The sequence below is a fragment of the Prunus avium genome, chromosome 7 (assembly GCF_965620075.1).
Source record: "Prunus avium chromosome 7, drPruAviu1.hap1.1, whole genome shotgun sequence".
Taxonomy (NCBI): domain Eukaryota; kingdom Viridiplantae; phylum Streptophyta; class Magnoliopsida; order Rosales; family Rosaceae; genus Prunus; species Prunus avium.
In genome coordinates this window covers 38954038-38972052 of record NC_142290.1, presented here as the reverse complement: position 1 = coordinate 38972052, position 18015 = coordinate 38954038, and the positions used below count along the sequence as shown (strand labels likewise).

Below are 18015 nucleotides of genomic sequence, written 5' to 3'. Positions count from 1 at the left end.
GAATGTAAACAACAGAGAAGACTCGACACAGTTTTTCCTAAATTCTCATATGCAACTCACAGAAATGTTGTCAAGAAAAAATATATAAAATATATAAAAAAAACACTGCACCTGGGCTCATTGCAAATAGAACTAGGCCACTAAATTTATGTATTTTATAAGTGACATGATATAAATTGATTTTACGCAGAGATAAATTTGTTGTGGTGAAACGAATTCTTATCGAGAGAGTCGCTAGCGCCACTAGTCTTGTAATTTTGTTACTTGACGGCGTCATTTTCTTGTCAAACAAGTTGGATATTATTTTTTTTCTGGTTTGGTTTGCGCAAAATGGCTAGAGGATAAAAATTTGGTTGGTACGGTCAGTTTTGGTTCTCTTTAAAATTATTTATTATATTGTTATATAAACCCCTAAACCCCTAAACACCAAGCTTTCAAGAGTTTCAATTTGACCTTCTTCTTGGAAATCGTTTCAATTTCAATCCATTGGTTTCTTTAAAACACGAAACGCCAGGAGCCCTTGTGGCATCGTAGCATTGTTTTTTTTCTTTGCCACAGTTGATTATGTGTTTCAGTGGTCATTGGCAAATTTCCAGGGAGATCTGAAAGTGAAATTGGGAAATGGCTTCGAGAGCAATGTTGAGAAGGAAGAGAATCGTCACGGACTATGTGACGGCTTCGTCTCGCACAACCCCTGGGTTCCAGTGGCTTGGGCACTACCATGGTTCTCAGAAATCGGAGTCCAAGGGTTTCAGCAGCATCATCATGCATATGCATAGGGGTAACAATGATGATGGCGATGATAAAGTTTCAGTAGCAAAAGACGAATTTAGGCGATTAGGGTTCATCTCAGGGACAACGGTGGGTATATCTCACCGATGGATGTCACAGTCGATTCGAAATGCTTCCACAGCTGCCACAGCAGCAGCGGCAGCTAAACAAACGGAACCGATTGATGATCAGGAGAACGAACGTCTGGCTGCCAAAAAGAAAAAGCAGGCTTCTCCAGAGGATTGCGATCAAGCTGTCCAAGGTTTGAGTACTGCAAAAGCCGCCAAGGCCAAAAAGTTGCAAGAATCTCAGAAGGACAAGTCTGCCAAACCCATGTTGCAGAAAGTATGGGCCACCTTCTTGGGGATTGGTCCTGCTTTGAAAGCTGTGGCTTCCATGAGCAGGTTAGAATGTTTAATGGGGTTTTATCATTTCATTCATTTCCCGTACATTATCTCTTTTATTCAGCATGGTTTCATCTTTGTTTGTTTTGCAGGGAGGACTGGGCCAAAAAACTTGTTCACTGGAAAACGGAGATTGTGTCAACATTGCAGCATTATTGGTTGGGTTTTAAGCTACTGGGTGTTGATGTAAGGATCTGTTCAAGATTGCTGCTAAAGCTTGCCCGTGGCAAGACTCTCTCTAGAAGGGAGAAACAACAGCTAACCCGCACAACAGCTGATATTTTTAGGCTAGTTCCCTTTGCCGTTTTCATAGTTGTTCCTTTCATGGAATTTTTGCTGCCAGTATTCCTCAAATTGTTCCCCAACATGTTGCCATCAACTTTTCAAGACAAATTGAAGGAAGAGGTAGGGATTATAAATTTGTAATGGTCTTAGCTCGAACTCAGCGTATGTTACTTGTTCTGTAGCCTTCATCTCTGTATTCTATTTCCTCTTCTTTAGGAGATACATGTACACAGTTTATTTCGTATTCAAATATAGTATGTTTCTGGGGCTTTCCATTCTCCCCTTTCGTTGTAGAATGTTTGGTTTCACCTGAGTTTTCAATGTGTAGGAAGCATTGAAAAGGAGGCTAAAAGCAAGGATAGAATATGCTAAGTTCCTTCAAGAAACGGCCAAGGAAATGGCAAAGGAAGTTCAGAACTCAAGGAGTGGAGAAACTAAGCAAACAGCAGAAGATCTTGATGAATTTTTAAACAAGGTGAGGAATTCAGTTTCATTGGTCCACTTTCCATGTTTTCTTTCTCCAATATTTTCTGTTATCCTTACCTGTCTATTTCTAAGTGTAGGTTAGAACGGGTGCACGGGTTTCTAACGAGGAGATCTTGGGGTTTGCTAAGTTGTTTAATGATGAGCTTACCCTTGATAACATCAGCAGGTTATCTTTTATCATGATTGCTTAACATTTTACTGTTTGACTGTAATGCGGACGTAATTGTGAGTGAAGTTAATGGCTCTCTGTTTTCTGTTTCATTCAGGCCTCGGTTAGTAAATATGTGCAAATATATGAATATCAGTCCTTATGGAACAGATGCATATTTGCGATATATGCTCCGAAAAAGACTACGTCGGTGAGATACATATCTTTCCATATTAGATGTACATTATTTTGTTGTAGCCTGCCTCCTTTAGAAACAAGTAGTAAAACTTAGTGAATGTAAAATCAAAGCTATTTATTAGGCTCTTCACTCTGCCTTTGTTTAAGCTTGATTGTTAGAAAAATTAGACTGGTGAATGGCAAGGTGTACTACAGAAGGTAACATGTATGTACACTGTTCGTTATAATGCAGAGTGTGGTGCTTGATTTATCCTTTGTGATCCTACTTACGAGTAGGCAAGATTATTTCAAAACACTTCTTCTATAAAAATTTACTTAGTTATCTGTTTTTGATGTCTTTTTCATATTTCACTAATGTAAGCTCTAGTAAATCGTTTGAAATACAAATTCTTCTTCTGGAGAGAATATATACCATCTTCTTAGAGCATTTGATGAAAGGTTTCCTGCCTTGAAAATGCTACTATCCTAATCGGTATTTGAAATGGCTACATTTGATGTAAGTAGACAAACATGCAAGAATTTTTCAATCTCTTGTCTAAAAAGGAACTGATGATTGAGTTCCTTTTTAATGCTATTCAACTTTTTTTTTGGTCAGGATTAAGGCTGATGATAAGTTAATTCAAGAAGAAGGTGTAGAATCCCTTTCAGAAGAGGAGCTTCGTGAGGATTGTAGGGAGCGTGGCATGCTTGGTTTGCGTTCTGTGGAAGACATGCGCCAGCAGGTATACTATGCTTAGACCGGATACTCCTTTCTTTGCTTGCAAATTAGGTGGTTGAAGCTTCAAATACCATTTAGACTTGGCAACTCATAAGTAGTTGACAGTGGATACAAAATGTTGGCTTTTTTTATGTACTTCATCTGTATGGTCTTTTATATTGTCAACAAGTAGAATGAAATAGTGTTTTATAACTATATTTCTAAAAGCTGTTAGTATCAAAACTGTTCTGTTTGCTCATCAATTCATTAACGTCTCTATGTAGCTTCGTGATTGGTTGGATTTGTCTCTCAATCACTCCATGCCGTCTTCGCTTTTGATCCTTTCCAGGTATCCTTAAGCTCCATAAAATGTATACCCAACTTTTTGGGTTTTGTTTATTTCTTATTTATTTTTGCATTCAGAAGCCTTACACTTCGTGTATATCTTGATAGCGGAGCCAGTTTTAATTGGTCTTTGTTTGATGTGTGTAATGCAGGGCCTTCATTGTGTCTGGAAGGTTGGATCCAGCTGACGCTGTTCGAGCTACACTGTCTTCTCTGCCAGATGAAGTGGTGGATACTGTTGGTGTTACGTCGTTGCCATCTGAAGACTCTGTATCTGAAAGGAGGAGGAAATTGGATTTCCTTCAGATGCAGGAAGAACTGATGAAGGTATAAATATTTTTTCTTTTATCTTGATAGCTTTATAGATAGCTATTGGTGTTTCATCAGGAGGAAAATATGTGTGTATTTTGTTAAGCCAGTTTTGATGCATTTGTTTTGGACTTGTCTGAAATTCGGAATCCAAAAAAAAAAAAGTATGAGCAATCAAATAATAATGTTGAAAACAAAACTCCAGAAATCAATATTATGACTATCATCCAGAGATTCTAAATTATTATATTATGAAAAGAAAATTCCTGAAAAATTAAATCTAACATGTGACACTTCACTTCTTTATTTGCACTGAGTGGCTTCAGAGATTCTAAATTACTATATTGCAGGAGGAGGAAGAGAAAGAGGAAGAAGAGCAAGCCAGGATGAAGGAAATTAAAGCCAGTGAAGAGGATTTGGCATTGAAAGAGATGACTATTCCAACAGCAAAAGAAGCACAAGAACAAGCCAGGGCAAGGACACTAGAAAAGGAAGAGAAGCTCTGCGAAATAAGTCGTGCATTGGCTGTTCTGGCTTCTGCATCTGTAAGGACTGGACTTAATAACTCTCAATGATTATGATTGTTGATTGTTCTTTTTTCATTTTTATTTTCCAAATTTTCAAGCACTATCATCTACACTATGGCTTAACAGTTTTTAATTTTTTCTGTTATTGACTCATTATTTCAGTCAGTGAGTAGGGAGCGTGAAGAGTTCCTGAGACTTGTCAATAAGGAGGTAATTTAAAACCTTTAATTGCTCCTAGTTTATATTGGGTATCTATTAAGATGGAATCATTTATCTTCAGTACCCTTACCATAGGTATGCATGCTAGTCTTCCCCCGCTCGATCGATATATGCAGATGCATTGGAGGGTTAACTGCTTGCAGTTTATCAGAAGGACCATACATCACAAATATTGTCTCCAGTTCTGATTTCCACGTTTCTGCTTGTACTGTGCATGTATTGGAAGAATGTGGATGATGTTGATGTTCACTATGCTTTGGCCCCTTTTAGTTTGAAGGATGTGTAGATTGACGACTTTTTAACTTTTAATGTGATTTACTTATGAGCTGTCTTCTACACATTATATGCATGCATGCAACGCTGTCTTCAGCATCATGTTCAAGTCAGAAGAATACTTCTGTATGTTCTTGTTTTAGTCCAAATGCGTTGTCTTTGGCAATATTTTGCTTAAGTTGATTCTTTTGATCTTTCCAGATTGAACTTTACAATAGCATGGTGGAGAAAGAGGGTACAGATGGTGAAAAGGATGCCTTGAAGGCATATAAAGCTGCTCGGGATGAAAGTGACAGTACTTCTGTTGAGGCTGAAGGTGATGAGGTTTCATCAGCGCTCATAGACAAGGTTAGATATTCAATCCCGAATTATCTACTTGTAACATACTTACCCTCGTTCACTTGATGGATTATCTTTTCTTCTGTGTATCACAGGTTGATGCGATGCTTCAAAATCTTGAAAAGGAAATTGATGATGTAGATGCGCATATTGGTGATCGCTGGCAATTACTTGACAGGTGAGCTCTTGATTTTAAATCTTGTTTCCTCTTTGGGTTTCTTTTCCTATGAGTTCTGTTTAGAAACCATACTTCTAGTGGATGGAAGCAATCCATCTTTTCTTTCAATCTATGGTTGGTTTGAGTTTTTTTTTAAAACTCATTTTGAGGGATACTAGTAATGTTCAACTTTGATGGATGGTACCGTATTGGCATTTTGTCCATTTAGTTAAGGGTATGAGGTTTACAATATGTGTGCAGGGATTTTGATGGGAAAGTAACTCCTGAGGAGGTCGCGGCTGCTGCGAACTACTTGAAGAATACTTTAGGCAAGGAGGGTGTTCAAGAACTCATAGGCAACCTTTCCAAAGATAAAGGTGAGTGAATTTTTTTTAGTACTTTTAGGAATCTAAATCTAATATGATGATGATGATTTTTCCTTAAAGTTAATTTGATTGATTGATTGATTCACGAAGATGAATGTTGTTATCCTTGTCTGTGACAGATGGGAAAATTCTTGTGGAAGACATTGTCAGATTGGGCAGCCGGACAGAAGATGCAAACCAAGCTGAAGAGGAGGGATAGGGAATATAGATGAGTCACTGACTGATTTCATTCATGATATATATAATATAATATTGATAGGTTTTGTTTATGTCTGAAGTCTGAATGGTGTGGAGTGGATTGGGTTAGCTCCACTCTCCAGGTTTCGTTTTTCCATATACACGCAACGCAAGTGCTTTTGAGGCCCCCCGGTTTAAGAGACGTGTGATGCGACGATTAGTTTAGTACTCTATAAAATCCATCAGTCACAGTGCAAATATATCAATATTTTGTGGGGCTCGGAATGAATGCAGCTGGCTTAACTAATGTTTATGTCTAATGAATTATGATCAAGGTTTGTTTCTTCACCGATTATAATATGGAGATAATTTGATTATTATAATTGGGCATCATGCTTTGGTAGCCCAAGCAAGCATTAAGCATGCAGAATTATTCTATAGTGAGAGTCTTATATCCCCTTAGGTGAGGTCCTATATCTTAAATGTTGAATCAGGCCAATCAATTTGATCTAACGGTTAAGAGATAAGACCTTACTTAAATGCCATATATAAAGCCCTCATTATAGAATTCTTAACCAATTTGATCCAATAATCAAGAGATAGTACCTCACCGAAGTGTCATATATAAAGCCCTCACTAAAGAATTCTTGTAAGCATGCAATGCGCAGAACCAAAGTGGTGGGCTTTGGCCCAGTAAGTTTTCAAGAACAACTAATAATAAACCTATATCTACATAGCCCACCAAAGTGTGCTGCCTTTTTGTTTTTTGTGAAATTATCTATTGCCTTTAGCAAAACGTTTTTGAAGAAGAAAAAAAAACCTATATGCCCACCATTAACTACAACATATTAGAGAATTATTATTTTTTTAAGTTCATTTGTATTCTCTTTCAAGAATGGAACAATATATTAACCTAATTCTATTGTTCTTATGTTTACAACTAATATATATATATATATGTGAAAGTTAATTATTTATATGTTTGCATTTTACATTTTAGAAGCTTGATTGGTTGATGCCAAGAACGGATTTAAAATGCAAAGAAAAAAAAGCTTTAAATATTAAGCTAGCTAACCCATCCCAAAAAAAATTTCTAAGTCCGCACTTGGCAACCTTGGTTCGGCCCGATCAATGTCATCATCATCGGATCTTAATGTTACCTAGAGATCAATGTAGTTGAGAGACTAGCTAGTCCTACCTAGAGATCAACGTCTTGACCGGCCAGTACAAAAGTACAAATATTTGACCGAAAAAATTAATTTACCGCCACATTGTACTTTTTGTGTCGGCGAAAAAACAAAAACAACAAAGTTTGGTTGATCACATTTTTCATATTACTTTTGTTATTTCTGTATTATTTTTTTTTGTCAAATTTGTTATTTCTGTATTTATGCTGCTCTTTTATTTACTGTCAAGTTTAAACTCGATCAATATTGCCTTTTTGATTGAGAAATCTAATATATGTAGGTAAATATTATAGTTTGTTTAGGGGTTGGAGAGGGAACAAATTGCGAAAAAGGATTGTATGTATGTGTGATGATGTGTACTATATAATATTTTAGTTTAGGGGTTGCGTGTGTGTGATGTGTACTATATAATATCTGGGATTTTCCAGTAAAATTTATATATATATATATGTGGACATAAATAAAATAATAAAGTTGAAGGCTTGCAGCAACAAAATAGAATAACAATTGATTACTTAATTAAGTTGAATTAAGCAGTTGCGGTTGCCAATTTGGACAGAAATTCATGGATGTTGGTATCCGAAGTGCCCCCGTCACTGACAGCCTCTATAGCCAAGCTCTTCCATTTCTTAGCATTCTTTTTCATTTCAATCGCTGTCTCCCCCTCCATCACTTTCCTAATGCAACTCTCGATTTCTTCTCTTGCTACGATCCCATTCTCATCAGTAATAATATTTGCATGATGATGATGATGATGATGATCAACTTTCACTCTAACCCCAACCTTCCAAAGATCCTGCACTAATTTCGAATTAGTGGGCTGGTCCGTCCACTGCGGCATTACAATCATTGGCACTCCCAAGCTAAGTGCCTCAATCGTCGAATTCCAGCCACCGTGTGTGAAAAAGCACCCCACCGCCTCATTTGATAAAACTTCCAACTGAGGGCTCCATCTTACTATCAACCCTTTGCCTTTACCACCATCTTCACTAGTACTAGTACTTCTCTCCAACTCCAGCTCCTCTATGAAGTTGGGTGGCAGCTTCGCCTGTTCGGATTCCTTGACCACCCACAAGAAATGGAAGCCGCTTCCCTTCAACCCCAATGCAAGCTCCTCCATTTGCTTGTGGCTTAGATGGGCCATACTTCCAAAGGCCACGTATATCACGGATCCTGGTGGCTTGCTGTTGAGCCAGCCGCTGCAAATGGAGTCTATCTTATACAGATGAACACCATAATCCTTGTCGTCTTCAATGCGATTGTCTAAGTAAGTAGATGGAATGGTTGGCCCTATTGTTAACATACGGCAAACTTTTGACATCGAGTCCACAACCTGTACGTTATGTAATACGTTAGCTTAGCTAATAGTTATAATGAAAGGAAATATAATTATATAATAAATAATGAAGGGATGTAGGAGGACACCTACACACGTACGTACCTGTTGCTCTAACTTGTAGAAGGAATTGGCAAAAATGAAATCTGCTTCGTGGAGATTAACATATTGGTTCAAAACCATCTCAATGTAAGCTGGATATGAAGCGGGAGCAGAAATGAAGGAAGGCAAGTCTTGAGGCTCAAGCATATGCAAACCGGGAATACTAGTAGCATCACCACCATGATACTGCATATAGTAAATGTAATTGACGGTGCAGGTTTGAGTAAAAAAGGCAGCGGACGCTAGACCAAACTGTTTGGCTACATCCAGAGCCCAGGGCAAAAATGGATCATATATTATGCCATTAATAGGGTGGGGTGAGGAGTTGTACTTTGTAATGAGCTCGATTAGGGTTCTGGAGCCCTCGGCTTCCATCCGGGCTAGATAAGCGTCGATGCTTTCAGCTCGGGCAAAGCCTTCCTCATCGTAGCCATCGGATATGGTGTCGAAGTGGACGGAGCCACTTGATTTGAGCGGCAATGACTTGCTGATGAAGATGGTGTTGGCTAGAGTGACTTTGAGGCCCTTAGAGGCTAAGCGCTTGGAGAACTGGAGCAACGGGTTTATGTGACCTTGAGCAGGATAAGGAATTGCCAAGATGTGGCCTCTAAATTTGTCTTCCATTTGATCTCTCTCTCTCTCAAAAACTTAGGTGTGGCTGTGCTGTGCATTGTGAATCATGGAGAGATATATATACACATGGTATACAAACTAAATACTGTTCATTCATGGGCATTCAGTTTTGAGTAGGTTTAAATCGCATTCACATCACATGTGTAACCTAACACGACTAGTAGATAGACATATAATATATATAGGTTTCTCCAAATCCTCATCTTTTAGTCTCATCTTTAGCTTTTCAGGTCATGCCCGTCTCTTATTAAGTAAACACATCGCTCTCACTCTCATTCTCAGGGCCAAGCAAGCAAGCAAGCATCGTGATTGATTAGCATGATGGTAATGATAGGGATGGGCCACTTAATTAAATGGGTAAATTATTGATCATGTGTTCTTATTGTCAAACTAGGCATACAATAATTGAAGTTGAGTTGAGGGTGAATGAATCCATAAAGTAAACACATGTGGTCCATTCCATCATGGATAGATAGAATTATGTAACCAATAATTGACAAGGCAGGCACCCTCTCCTCTCTCATCTCTAGTTGTCTCTCGTCTCTTTACGCATGCTTTCCTTCTACTTGCCAACATTTCATTCTGTTTTTTAACTAGCTAATCCTAATTTAAGAGTCGTTCCACCCATTGTCATGACAACCCATGCAATTATTATAATTTTGTTTATATGTATGAGCATAATAATAATAATAATAATAAATTGCTAGGTATGTATAAAAAAAATATATTTCTGAATTTTTTTTCGATTAAATTTTTTTTTTTTACGTTGATGATGTCAGCACTGAGATCATCACCCTCAGACAAGAACTCGGGCTGTTTTTGTCTTCGGGCCTGCCCAAGCTTGGTGGAGCCCACCATATGCCAGGACTGGATTGCTGCGCTGGAAATAATTTTTGAGGCCTAAAGGCCTTTGGATTAAACTGCTAACGTGGAAATGCTATTAATGGCACTTTTATGTGGACGGAGAAGGCCCATATTGACTGGGCTGTTTCTTGTAGCAGTCAGGGCCTGGGCTTTTGTATTTCTTTCTTGCTTCTTCGTCTTCATCCTCATACATACATACATTATACATACTCCCCCCCACATGCACACGCACATAGCTTTCTTGCTGAAACGATGGTCAGTCTAAATTAAATAAACAAAAGATAAAGTATGGGCTTTTCTCTTTCCTCAGGTGGGTTTCATTTTATGGGTCGTCTTTTTTCTTTTCTTTTTTTCCTTTTCCCAATTAATTTTTGGCACATACCTAGTTTGCTTTTTAATATTGCTTATAAATAATCCGTACTTTCGACCAAAATAATAATAAGGGAAATTTGCATAAATACCACCTGAATTTTTAGGTATGTGCGTCATTACCAACTGAACTTTTAATTTTTATTTTTACCCACCTAAACTTTATAAAGTGTTGCAATCCACCACCTACATATAACTCCGTTAAATTTTCTGTTAAATTTAGGGTATTTTCATTAATTAATAATAACTAAAAATAATTATTAAAATACAAAATTTAAAAAAATAAAATAAAATAAACGTTCAACAGGTGCTGAAGGTCATAATCTTATGGTGATGGCAGAAATTGACACCTTCTAAACTTGTTGTGCTTGTGCCCTTGTCTGATAATCTGATGATTATATATGAAAATCAGCCGCACAACACCATGACCACCTCGACCACCTCTTCTTTTGAATGTCCTTTTTTTGAGGGCTTGACATACCTGATCTCACTAGCTCAATAAGTGTTGGATGGCATGGAACTATGCTTATCCATCACATAATTAATGCTATCTACAGGGAAAGATGCGGAAAAAGGAAAAAAAAAAACCAGGTTCACATTGTCATTGTCCATGTCCCAAAGTTTAATTTGGAACTTATCACCGGCAATGTATAATACTCCTTTATTAGTCTCATCCCATATGAGAATGAAATATGATTTGCATAACAATAGGAATACTTAAGCAATTGAGTACTCACGTTGAAGGGGTTATGTAGAGGCCTGATATAATTAGGTTAACATTATTTATAATTTATTATATATATACTTTTTTTATTTATAATTATTTATAATTATAGTTAATTGACGAAAATGCCCTTAAACTTAACGGAAGCTTTAACAGAGTTATATGTAGGTGGTGGATTACTACACTTTACAAAAGTCAGGTGGTTAAAAATTAAAATTAAAAGTTCAGGTGATAATAACGCACATGCCTATAAGTTCAAGTGATATTTATGCAAATTTCCCTAATAATAATAATATATATATAAGTAGTACAGATGATTGAAAACAAAAATTTATTAATTAAAAAGTAGTACTAATTGAAGGAGGGCCACACGAGTAAACCTAAAAGAAATGAGAAAAGGTTGGTTGAGGTGGGCCCCATCTTCCACATCGCATATTTGATCTTTCCCATGCAAGCAAACAAGCAAATTAGTAGCTTTCCGACCAGAGTACAGAGACGGTCACCGTCCCTTTCGTTTCCTTTTACTTTCCTTAGCCTTTTCTCTTCGTTTATTCCCTTCTCTCTCTTCTTTCCTTGGCCGTCCACACTTTCTCTCTCTATCTCTCCCTTTGTGTTTCTGTCTCTCTATCAACTCATCCACATGTCAATCTGTTATTGCTGATGGGCAGATGGGCAGATGGGCATAGACAGATGGGCCTTGCGTTCACGTTATTATCGACTTCCACTTCCAGTTGTGTTGTGTTACTTGTGTACATGTGTGTGTGATAGTGTGAGGTTCAGTCTTGATTGATCACCATTTCAGTCTGTGTGTGTTTGTATCCACTTCACTCCGACGATGGAAACTTAATACCAAAATTTGAATGCTTGCTTTGCTTTGCTTTGTTTAGATAAAAATATCCAGAGAGAGAGACAGAGAAACCAATTTGTCGTGAGCGACAGATAATAAAAAAATAGATAAAAATATTCTGAATTTTAATATTTTGTCAATTTCTTTGTTTCAGTTTCTTCGGCATTTGAGAGCCATTAAAATAATATCTGGGACTTTCCAGTAAAATTTATATATATATATATATATATATGTGGACATAAATAAAATAGTTATAATAATAATAAAGTTGAAGGCTTGCAGCAACAAAATAGAATAACAATTGATTACTTAATTAAGTTGAATTAAGCAGCTGCGGTTGCCAATTTGGACAGAAATTCATGGATGTTGGTATCCGAAGTGCCCCCGTCACTGACAGCCTCTATAGCCAAGCTCTTCCATTTCTTAGCATTCTTTTTCATTTCAATCGCTGTCTCCCCCTCCATCACTTTCCTAATGCAACTCTCGATTTCTTCTCTTGCTACGATCCCATTCTCATCAGTAATATTATTTGCATCATGATGATGATCATGATCAACTTTCACTCTAACCCCAACCTTCCAAAGATCCTGCACTAATTTCGAATTAGTGGGCTGGTCCGTCCACTGCGGCATTACAATCATTGGCATTCCCAAGCTAAGTGCCTCAATCGTCGAATTCCAGCCACCGTGTGTGAAAAAGCACCCCACCGCCTCATTTGATAAAACTTCCAACTGAGGGCTCCATCTTACTATCAACCCTTTGCATTTACCACCATCTTCACTAGTACTAGTACTTCTCTCCAGCTCCAGCTCCTCTATGAAGTTGGGTGGCAGCTTCGCCTGTTCGGATTCCTTGACCACCCACAAGAAATAGAAGCCGCTTCCCTTCAACCCCAATGCAAGCTCCTCCATTTGCTTGTGGCTTAGATTGGCCATACTTCCAAAGGCCACGTATATCACGGATCCTGGTGGCTTGCTGTTGAGCCAGTCGCTGCAAACGGAGTCTATCTTAAACAGATGAACACCATAATCCTTGTCGTCTTCAATGCGATTGTCTAAGTAAGTAGATGGAATGGTTGGCCCTATTGTTAACATACGACAAACTTTTGACATCGAGTCCACAACCTGTACGTTATGTAATACGTTAGCTTAGCTAATAGTTATAATGAAAGGAAATATAATTATATAATGAATAATGAAGGGATGTAGGAGGACACCTACACGCGTACGTACCTGTTGCTCTAACTTGTAGAAGGAATTGGCAAAAATGAAATCTGCTTCGTGGAGATTTGAAAATTGGTTCAAAACCATCTCAAGGTAAGCTGGATATGAAGCGGGAGCAGAAAAGAAGGACGGCAAGTCTTGAGGCTCAAGCATATGCAAACCGGGAATACTAGTAGCATCACCACCATGATAATGCATATAGTAAATGTAATTAACGGTGCAGGTTTGAGTGAAAAAGGCAGCGGACGCTATACCAAACTGTTTGGCTACATCCAGAGCCCAGGGCAAAAATGGATCATATATTATGCCATTAATAGGGTGGGGTGAGGAGTTGTACTTTGTAATGAGCTCGATTAGGGTTCTGGAGCCCTCGGCTTCCATCCGGGCTAGATAAGCGCCGATGCTTTCAGCTCGGGCAAAGCCTTCCTCATCGTAGCCATCGGATATGGTGTCGAATTGGACGGAGCCAATTGATTTGAGCGGCAATGACTTGCTGATGAAGATGGTGTTGGCTAAAGTGACTTTGAGGCCCTTAGAGGCTAAGATCTTGGAGAACTGGAGCAAGGGGTTTATGTGACCTTGAGAAGGATAAGGAATTGCCAGGATGTGGCCTCTAAATTTGTCTTCCATTTGATCTCTCTCTCTAAAACTTAGGGTGTGGCTGTGCTGTGCACTGTGAATAATGGAGATATATATATACATGGTATACAAACTAAGTACTGTTCATTCATGGGCATTCCGTTTTGAGTAGGTTTAAATCGCAATCACATGTAACCTAACAAGACTGGTAGATAGATATTCTTGAAATCCTCATCTTTTTGTCTCAGCTTTAGCTTTTCAGGTCCTGCCCATCCCTTCCATTAATTGTAAGTACACGCATCACATCGCTCTCATTCTCATTCTCACTCTCAGCTAGTTGTTGGGTGGAGCAAGCAAGCAAGCATCGTGATTGATTAGCATGATGCTAATCTTTTTGTCTTAGCTTTAGCTTTTCAGGTCCTGCCCATCCCCTCCATTAATTGTAAGTACACACATCACATCGCTCTCACTCTCATTCTCACTCTTAGCTAGTTGTTGGGTCAAGCAAAAAAGCAAGCATCGTGATTGATTAGCATGATGCTTATGGTAGGGATGGGCCACTTAATTAAGTGGTTAAATTCTACTGTAGAAGTCTCTGAACTTTACCCTCAATTATAATTGGGTCCATGAACTTTTTTTTTGAGGCAATTACATCCTTTCACTGAACAAATAGTTCCAATTAGATCTTGCCATAACAGAATCCGTCGAGTTTGACCGTGTGTGTAGCACGTGCTCTTGTTGTGAGGGGTATATTCGAGTTTTAATCGTTTTGAACGAAACAAAATCCAATTTAGCATTGGAGAGAGGGGGAAAGCACTTTTCGATCTTTCATACAGTGAACCGACCTTGACCCTTCTGAGGCAGCCATTGGAGTTCAATTTGCTACAGTAGTGATTGAGTGAGTGAGAAATTTTGTATGTAAGCTTCGAAATTTGGGGTGATTTGGGTACAATTAAGGGTTAGGGTTTCATTTTGGGGATAGTTGGGTTTTTTGTCTTTTTGGCTGATAGTGATGGAAGAGTTTGACTTTCGTTAGGGTGGTGTTGCTCCTAAATACAGTAAGTGATTCTGCATGTTTGAATACATATCAGTTGGTTTTGTTTTCAACTATGTGGTCCATAGCTTTTTAAGATTCCTTACACGCTTTGCTTTATACTATCATTGACTGCAACATTTAGGGTTTTTTTAATCCCTTCTTGTCTTCTATGCCTCACACCAAATTGACTAAAGTTATTCCATAGCAATTAAAAAAAGTCTCCAAATTGTGTATTGTATATTTTGGTTTTGGTGCACAACATTGAATTAAAACATGATTTTATCTGATTTTATGAATCCAAAACAGGTTTGTGTGTTTTAGCATTGTTTTGACCCTTGTTTACTGTGCATGTAGTCATGAAAAGTGCACTTTAGAACTTCACCATGGGGATGTGTTGGAAAGTGGGGAGTATAAAAATGGAAAAGTTTATTACATGGATAATGTTATAGATGATTTTTTGTCATTGGTGGACTTAAGAAAGGTAGGGAAAGGGCTTGGTTACAATGTAGACATTTCCAACCACAAACCAAATTTGGAAATATGGTATAGGAAGGGTGGAAAGCATGGTGAATGTGGGCTTGAACTTATCAGCTCTGATGTTTAACTGTTTGATATGTTGGCCCAAATGCCATGTAATAGGATTGTTGTGTTGTACTATACTGAGGTGGGCAATTCTAATACAGTTTGGAGTCAAGCTTCTTTTGGGTGCCGCAGTTTGGATGGGGCAGACAATTATGCAGAAGTGGAACACAATGTTCAAGGGGAAAAGGAAGCTGAGGTGCAAGACAAAATTCAGGTGGAAGATGAAACTGAGGTGCAAGATAATGTTGATGTGCAAGATAAAGATGAAGCCGAGGTTGAAGATAGTGAAGAAGATTATGAGTTTAGTGAAGAAGAATTTGGGTGTAAGACAGTTGAAGTGCCTGTTCATGAAGGGTCAGAGCCCACTATGAATGGTAACAACGAAGGGCCTACTTTTGAGGCTCCTAGAGAAGTGTCATCAGATGGTGAGCACACCTCAGATTTTGATACTCAAAGTGAGGGTGATGGGGATGATATGGAAAGGGATAATGAAGGGACAAGTAAGGTGAGAAGGAAAAAAAAAACTGCCATAGTTTAAGCAGTATATGAGGGAGGTGGACTTAAAGAATCCTGAGTTTCAGCTTGGGATGCAATTTGAAAACAGACAGGTTCTTAAAGAGGCACTGAAGGAATATTTCATTATTCAAGGAAGGTGGGTGTGCTTTGAAAAAATTAACAAGATGAGAGTAAAGGCAATTTGCAAAGGAGGATTAAATTGTCCATTTGTGGATTATGGTTCACAGATAAATCAGGATGTGCAAACATTTGCAATTAAGAAGTTGAGCTTAGAACATACATGTGGGAGGGTGGACAAGCTGAAGTTTGCTAATCCCAAATGGATTTGTGATAGATTTTCTAGCAAGATTAACATAAACACATATTGGAATCTGAAAGCATTTCAAGGAGAAGTATTAGAGTCCTATCATGTGAGGGTGTCCAAAACTCAAGTGCATAGGGCAAAGAGATTGGCTAAAGCACAAATTGAAGGAAACTACATACAGCAATATGCACGGTTGTGGGACTATGCAGAGTAGTTGAAGAATACCAACAAGGGTAATACAGTGAAAATTAAGTGTGATCTGGTTGGAGGTGAAGCAATATTTCAAAGGATTTATGTGTGTCTGGCTGCTTGTAAAAAAAGGGTTTTTAGAAGGGTGCATGCCTGTTATTGGGGTTGATGCTTGCCATTTGAAAGGTCCTTATCCTAGGCAAATATTGACAGTTGTAGGAGTTGATGGTAATAATGGGTTTTCCCAATTGCATATGTTGTGGCTGAGATTGAAAACAAGGACTCGTGGATTTGGTTTATGTCTTTGTTGATTGAAGATTTAGATATTACAAATGGTTTATCCTGGGTTTTCATAAGTGACAAGCAAAAAGACCTCATACATGTCATTGAACATGTATTACCAACTGCAGAGCATAGGACGTGCGTCAGACACTTGTACAATAACTTTAGAGCAACACATCTTGGTCTCACTCTTAAACACATGTTGTAAGCAACTACCAGAGCCACAACTATTCCTTAGTGGGAAGCAGAAATGGAGAAGATAAAAGACGAGGAAATGGAAGCTTGGAAATGGTTGGTACAAAGACCACCTAAAAAGTGGACCAGATCTCTCTTTCATCCAAGGTATAAGTGTGATCTTCTGTTGAACAACTTTATGAGAGCTTTAATGCAACTATAATTGATTCCAAAGATAATTCCATTTTGGCATGTTTGGAAAGTATTAGAATGTATGTAATGCTTAGGATGGCTAATCGAAGGGCTGCTTGTGGAAAATGGAAACACCCTATTGGCCCAAGGATATTCAAAATAATTGAGAAGAACAAGATGAGAGCCTCTCAATGCATTCCTAGATTGGCTGGGGAGAAAATGTATCAAGTTAGTCACATGTATGGTGAGGAGTTTGTTGTAGATCTAAAAGCAATGACTTGTAATTGTAGGAGATGTGATTTATGTGGCATACCCTGTGCACATGCTATTTCAGCTATATTCCACAGAGATGATTGTTATAAGCCAAAGACATACATGAGGTCATATCAACCAATAGTTCACCACATCCCTTCTATGGATTAGTGGGTTAAGGGTGGCTTGCCTCCAATTAGACCTCCATTTCATAGGTGACAACCAGGAAAACTCAAGAGAGTGAGGACAAAGGAGCCTGGTGAGGTTCAAGTACCAGCCCCCAAACCCACCAAACCCTTTGCCTCCAGGTTACACTACTCCAGCAGCAAAACTTAGAAAACTCTTCATTAAGATTAGATGTGGAGCATGTGGAAAAGAAGGCCACAATCGAAAAGGATGTGGAAGACTGATTCTTTAATTTTTTGGGTTTAGTTATGCAATGATTTTTTAATTATTTGGGTTGTGGGACTATGCTATGGTTCTTCCATTTTATAGTTGTGCTTGTATGTTGTGTAAGCTGAGGCAGCCCAAAATGGAAATGCATGCCAAAATCGGGTTGAAGCTGCTGACAATAGAAATGCAGGCCAAAATGATATTTCCCCAACACAAATTAATACCGCCCTAGCCCAAAATAATACTACCGCAGCCCAAAATAATATTGCCCTAGCCCAAACTAATACTGCCCCAGCCCAAACTAATGTTGCCCCAACTTAAACTTACCAAGCCCCAGCCCAAATTCAAGTTAATAGGGGCAAAGGAACAGGTAGAGGCGTATGGAATCAAGCTGCAAGGGTGTCATCTTCACAACCAGTTAGTTGCCTATTATTCTTGCCCAACTCAGGTTTTTTAGGTTTGCCTATTTAGTAATATATGTTCTTTGTGTTTTTAATCTTAGGTGGTAAG

At 38.3% G+C, this 18015-nt stretch overlaps 3 protein-coding genes across 3 annotated transcripts; 1 reads left to right on the top strand and 2 right to left on the bottom strand.

Annotated features, from left to right (window-relative positions):
* Positions 1-388: 388 nt before the first annotated feature.
* LETM1 (LETM1-like protein) lies at positions 389-6028 on the top strand. Its single transcript, XM_021958345.2, has 14 exons — positions 389-1175; positions 1268-1580; positions 1789-1935; positions 2024-2112; positions 2213-2305; positions 2888-3014; positions 3274-3338; positions 3487-3661; positions 3994-4188; positions 4333-4380; positions 4864-5010; positions 5097-5179; positions 5420-5535; positions 5664-6028. Exons 1-14 carry the CDS (start codon positions 622-624, stop codon positions 5741-5743), a joined length of 2232 nt encoding a protein of 743 aa, XP_021814037.1. The 5' UTR covers positions 389-621; the 3' UTR covers positions 5744-6028.
* A 1341-nt stretch (positions 6029-7369) lies between these two features.
* On the bottom strand, positions 7370-9033 carry LOC110756868 (UDP-glycosyltransferase 74F2-like). The gene is made up of 2 exons (XM_021958344.2): positions 8350-9033; positions 7370-8241 (listed from the first exon to the last, which is right to left on the bottom strand). Exons 1-2 carry the CDS (start codon positions 8968-8970, stop codon positions 7438-7440), a joined length of 1425 nt encoding a protein of 474 aa, XP_021814036.2. The 5' UTR covers positions 8971-9033; the 3' UTR covers positions 7370-7437.
* Positions 9034-12022: 2989 nt separating this feature from the next.
* LOC110756822 (UDP-glycosyltransferase 74F2-like) lies at positions 12023-13687 on the bottom strand. The gene is made up of 2 exons (XM_088244788.1): positions 13016-13687; positions 12023-12907 (listed from the first exon to the last, which is right to left on the bottom strand). Exons 1-2 carry the CDS (start codon positions 13634-13636, stop codon positions 12107-12109), a joined length of 1422 nt encoding a protein of 473 aa, XP_088100914.1. The 5' UTR covers positions 13637-13687; the 3' UTR covers positions 12023-12106.
* Positions 13688-18015: the final 4328 nt, after the last annotated feature.

What these genes read in the sequence shown, in the direction of transcription:
- LETM1 (XM_021958345.2), top strand. Translation starts at nt 622, where the DNA reads ATGGCTTCGAGAGCAATGTTGAGAAGGAAGAGAATCGTCACGGACTAT. An exon ending in TGGAAGACATGCGCCAGCAG is followed by an intron (nt 3,015 to 3,273) that starts GTATACTATGCT and finishes GTCTCTATGTAG; the next exon opens with CTTCGTGATTGGTTGGATTT. An exon ending in CAACCTTTCCAAAGATAAAG is followed by an intron (nt 5,536 to 5,663) that starts GTGAGTGAATTT and finishes TGTCTGTGACAG; the next exon opens with ATGGGAAAATTCTTGTGGAA.
- LOC110756868 (XM_021958344.2), bottom strand. Translation starts at nt 8,970, where the DNA reads ATGGAAGACAAATTTAGAGGCCACATCTTGGCAATTCCTTATCCTGCT. An exon ending in TCTACAAGTTAGAGCAACAG is followed by an intron (nt 8,242 to 8,349) that starts GTACGTACGTGT and finishes CATAACGTACAG; the next exon opens with GTTGTGGACTCGATGTCAAA.
- LOC110756822 (XM_088244788.1), bottom strand. Translation starts at nt 13,636, where the DNA reads ATGGAAGACAAATTTAGAGGCCACATCCTGGCAATTCCTTATCCTTCT. An exon ending in TCTACAAGTTAGAGCAACAG is followed by an intron (nt 12,908 to 13,015) that starts GTACGTACGCGT and finishes CATAACGTACAG; the next exon opens with GTTGTGGACTCGATGTCAAA.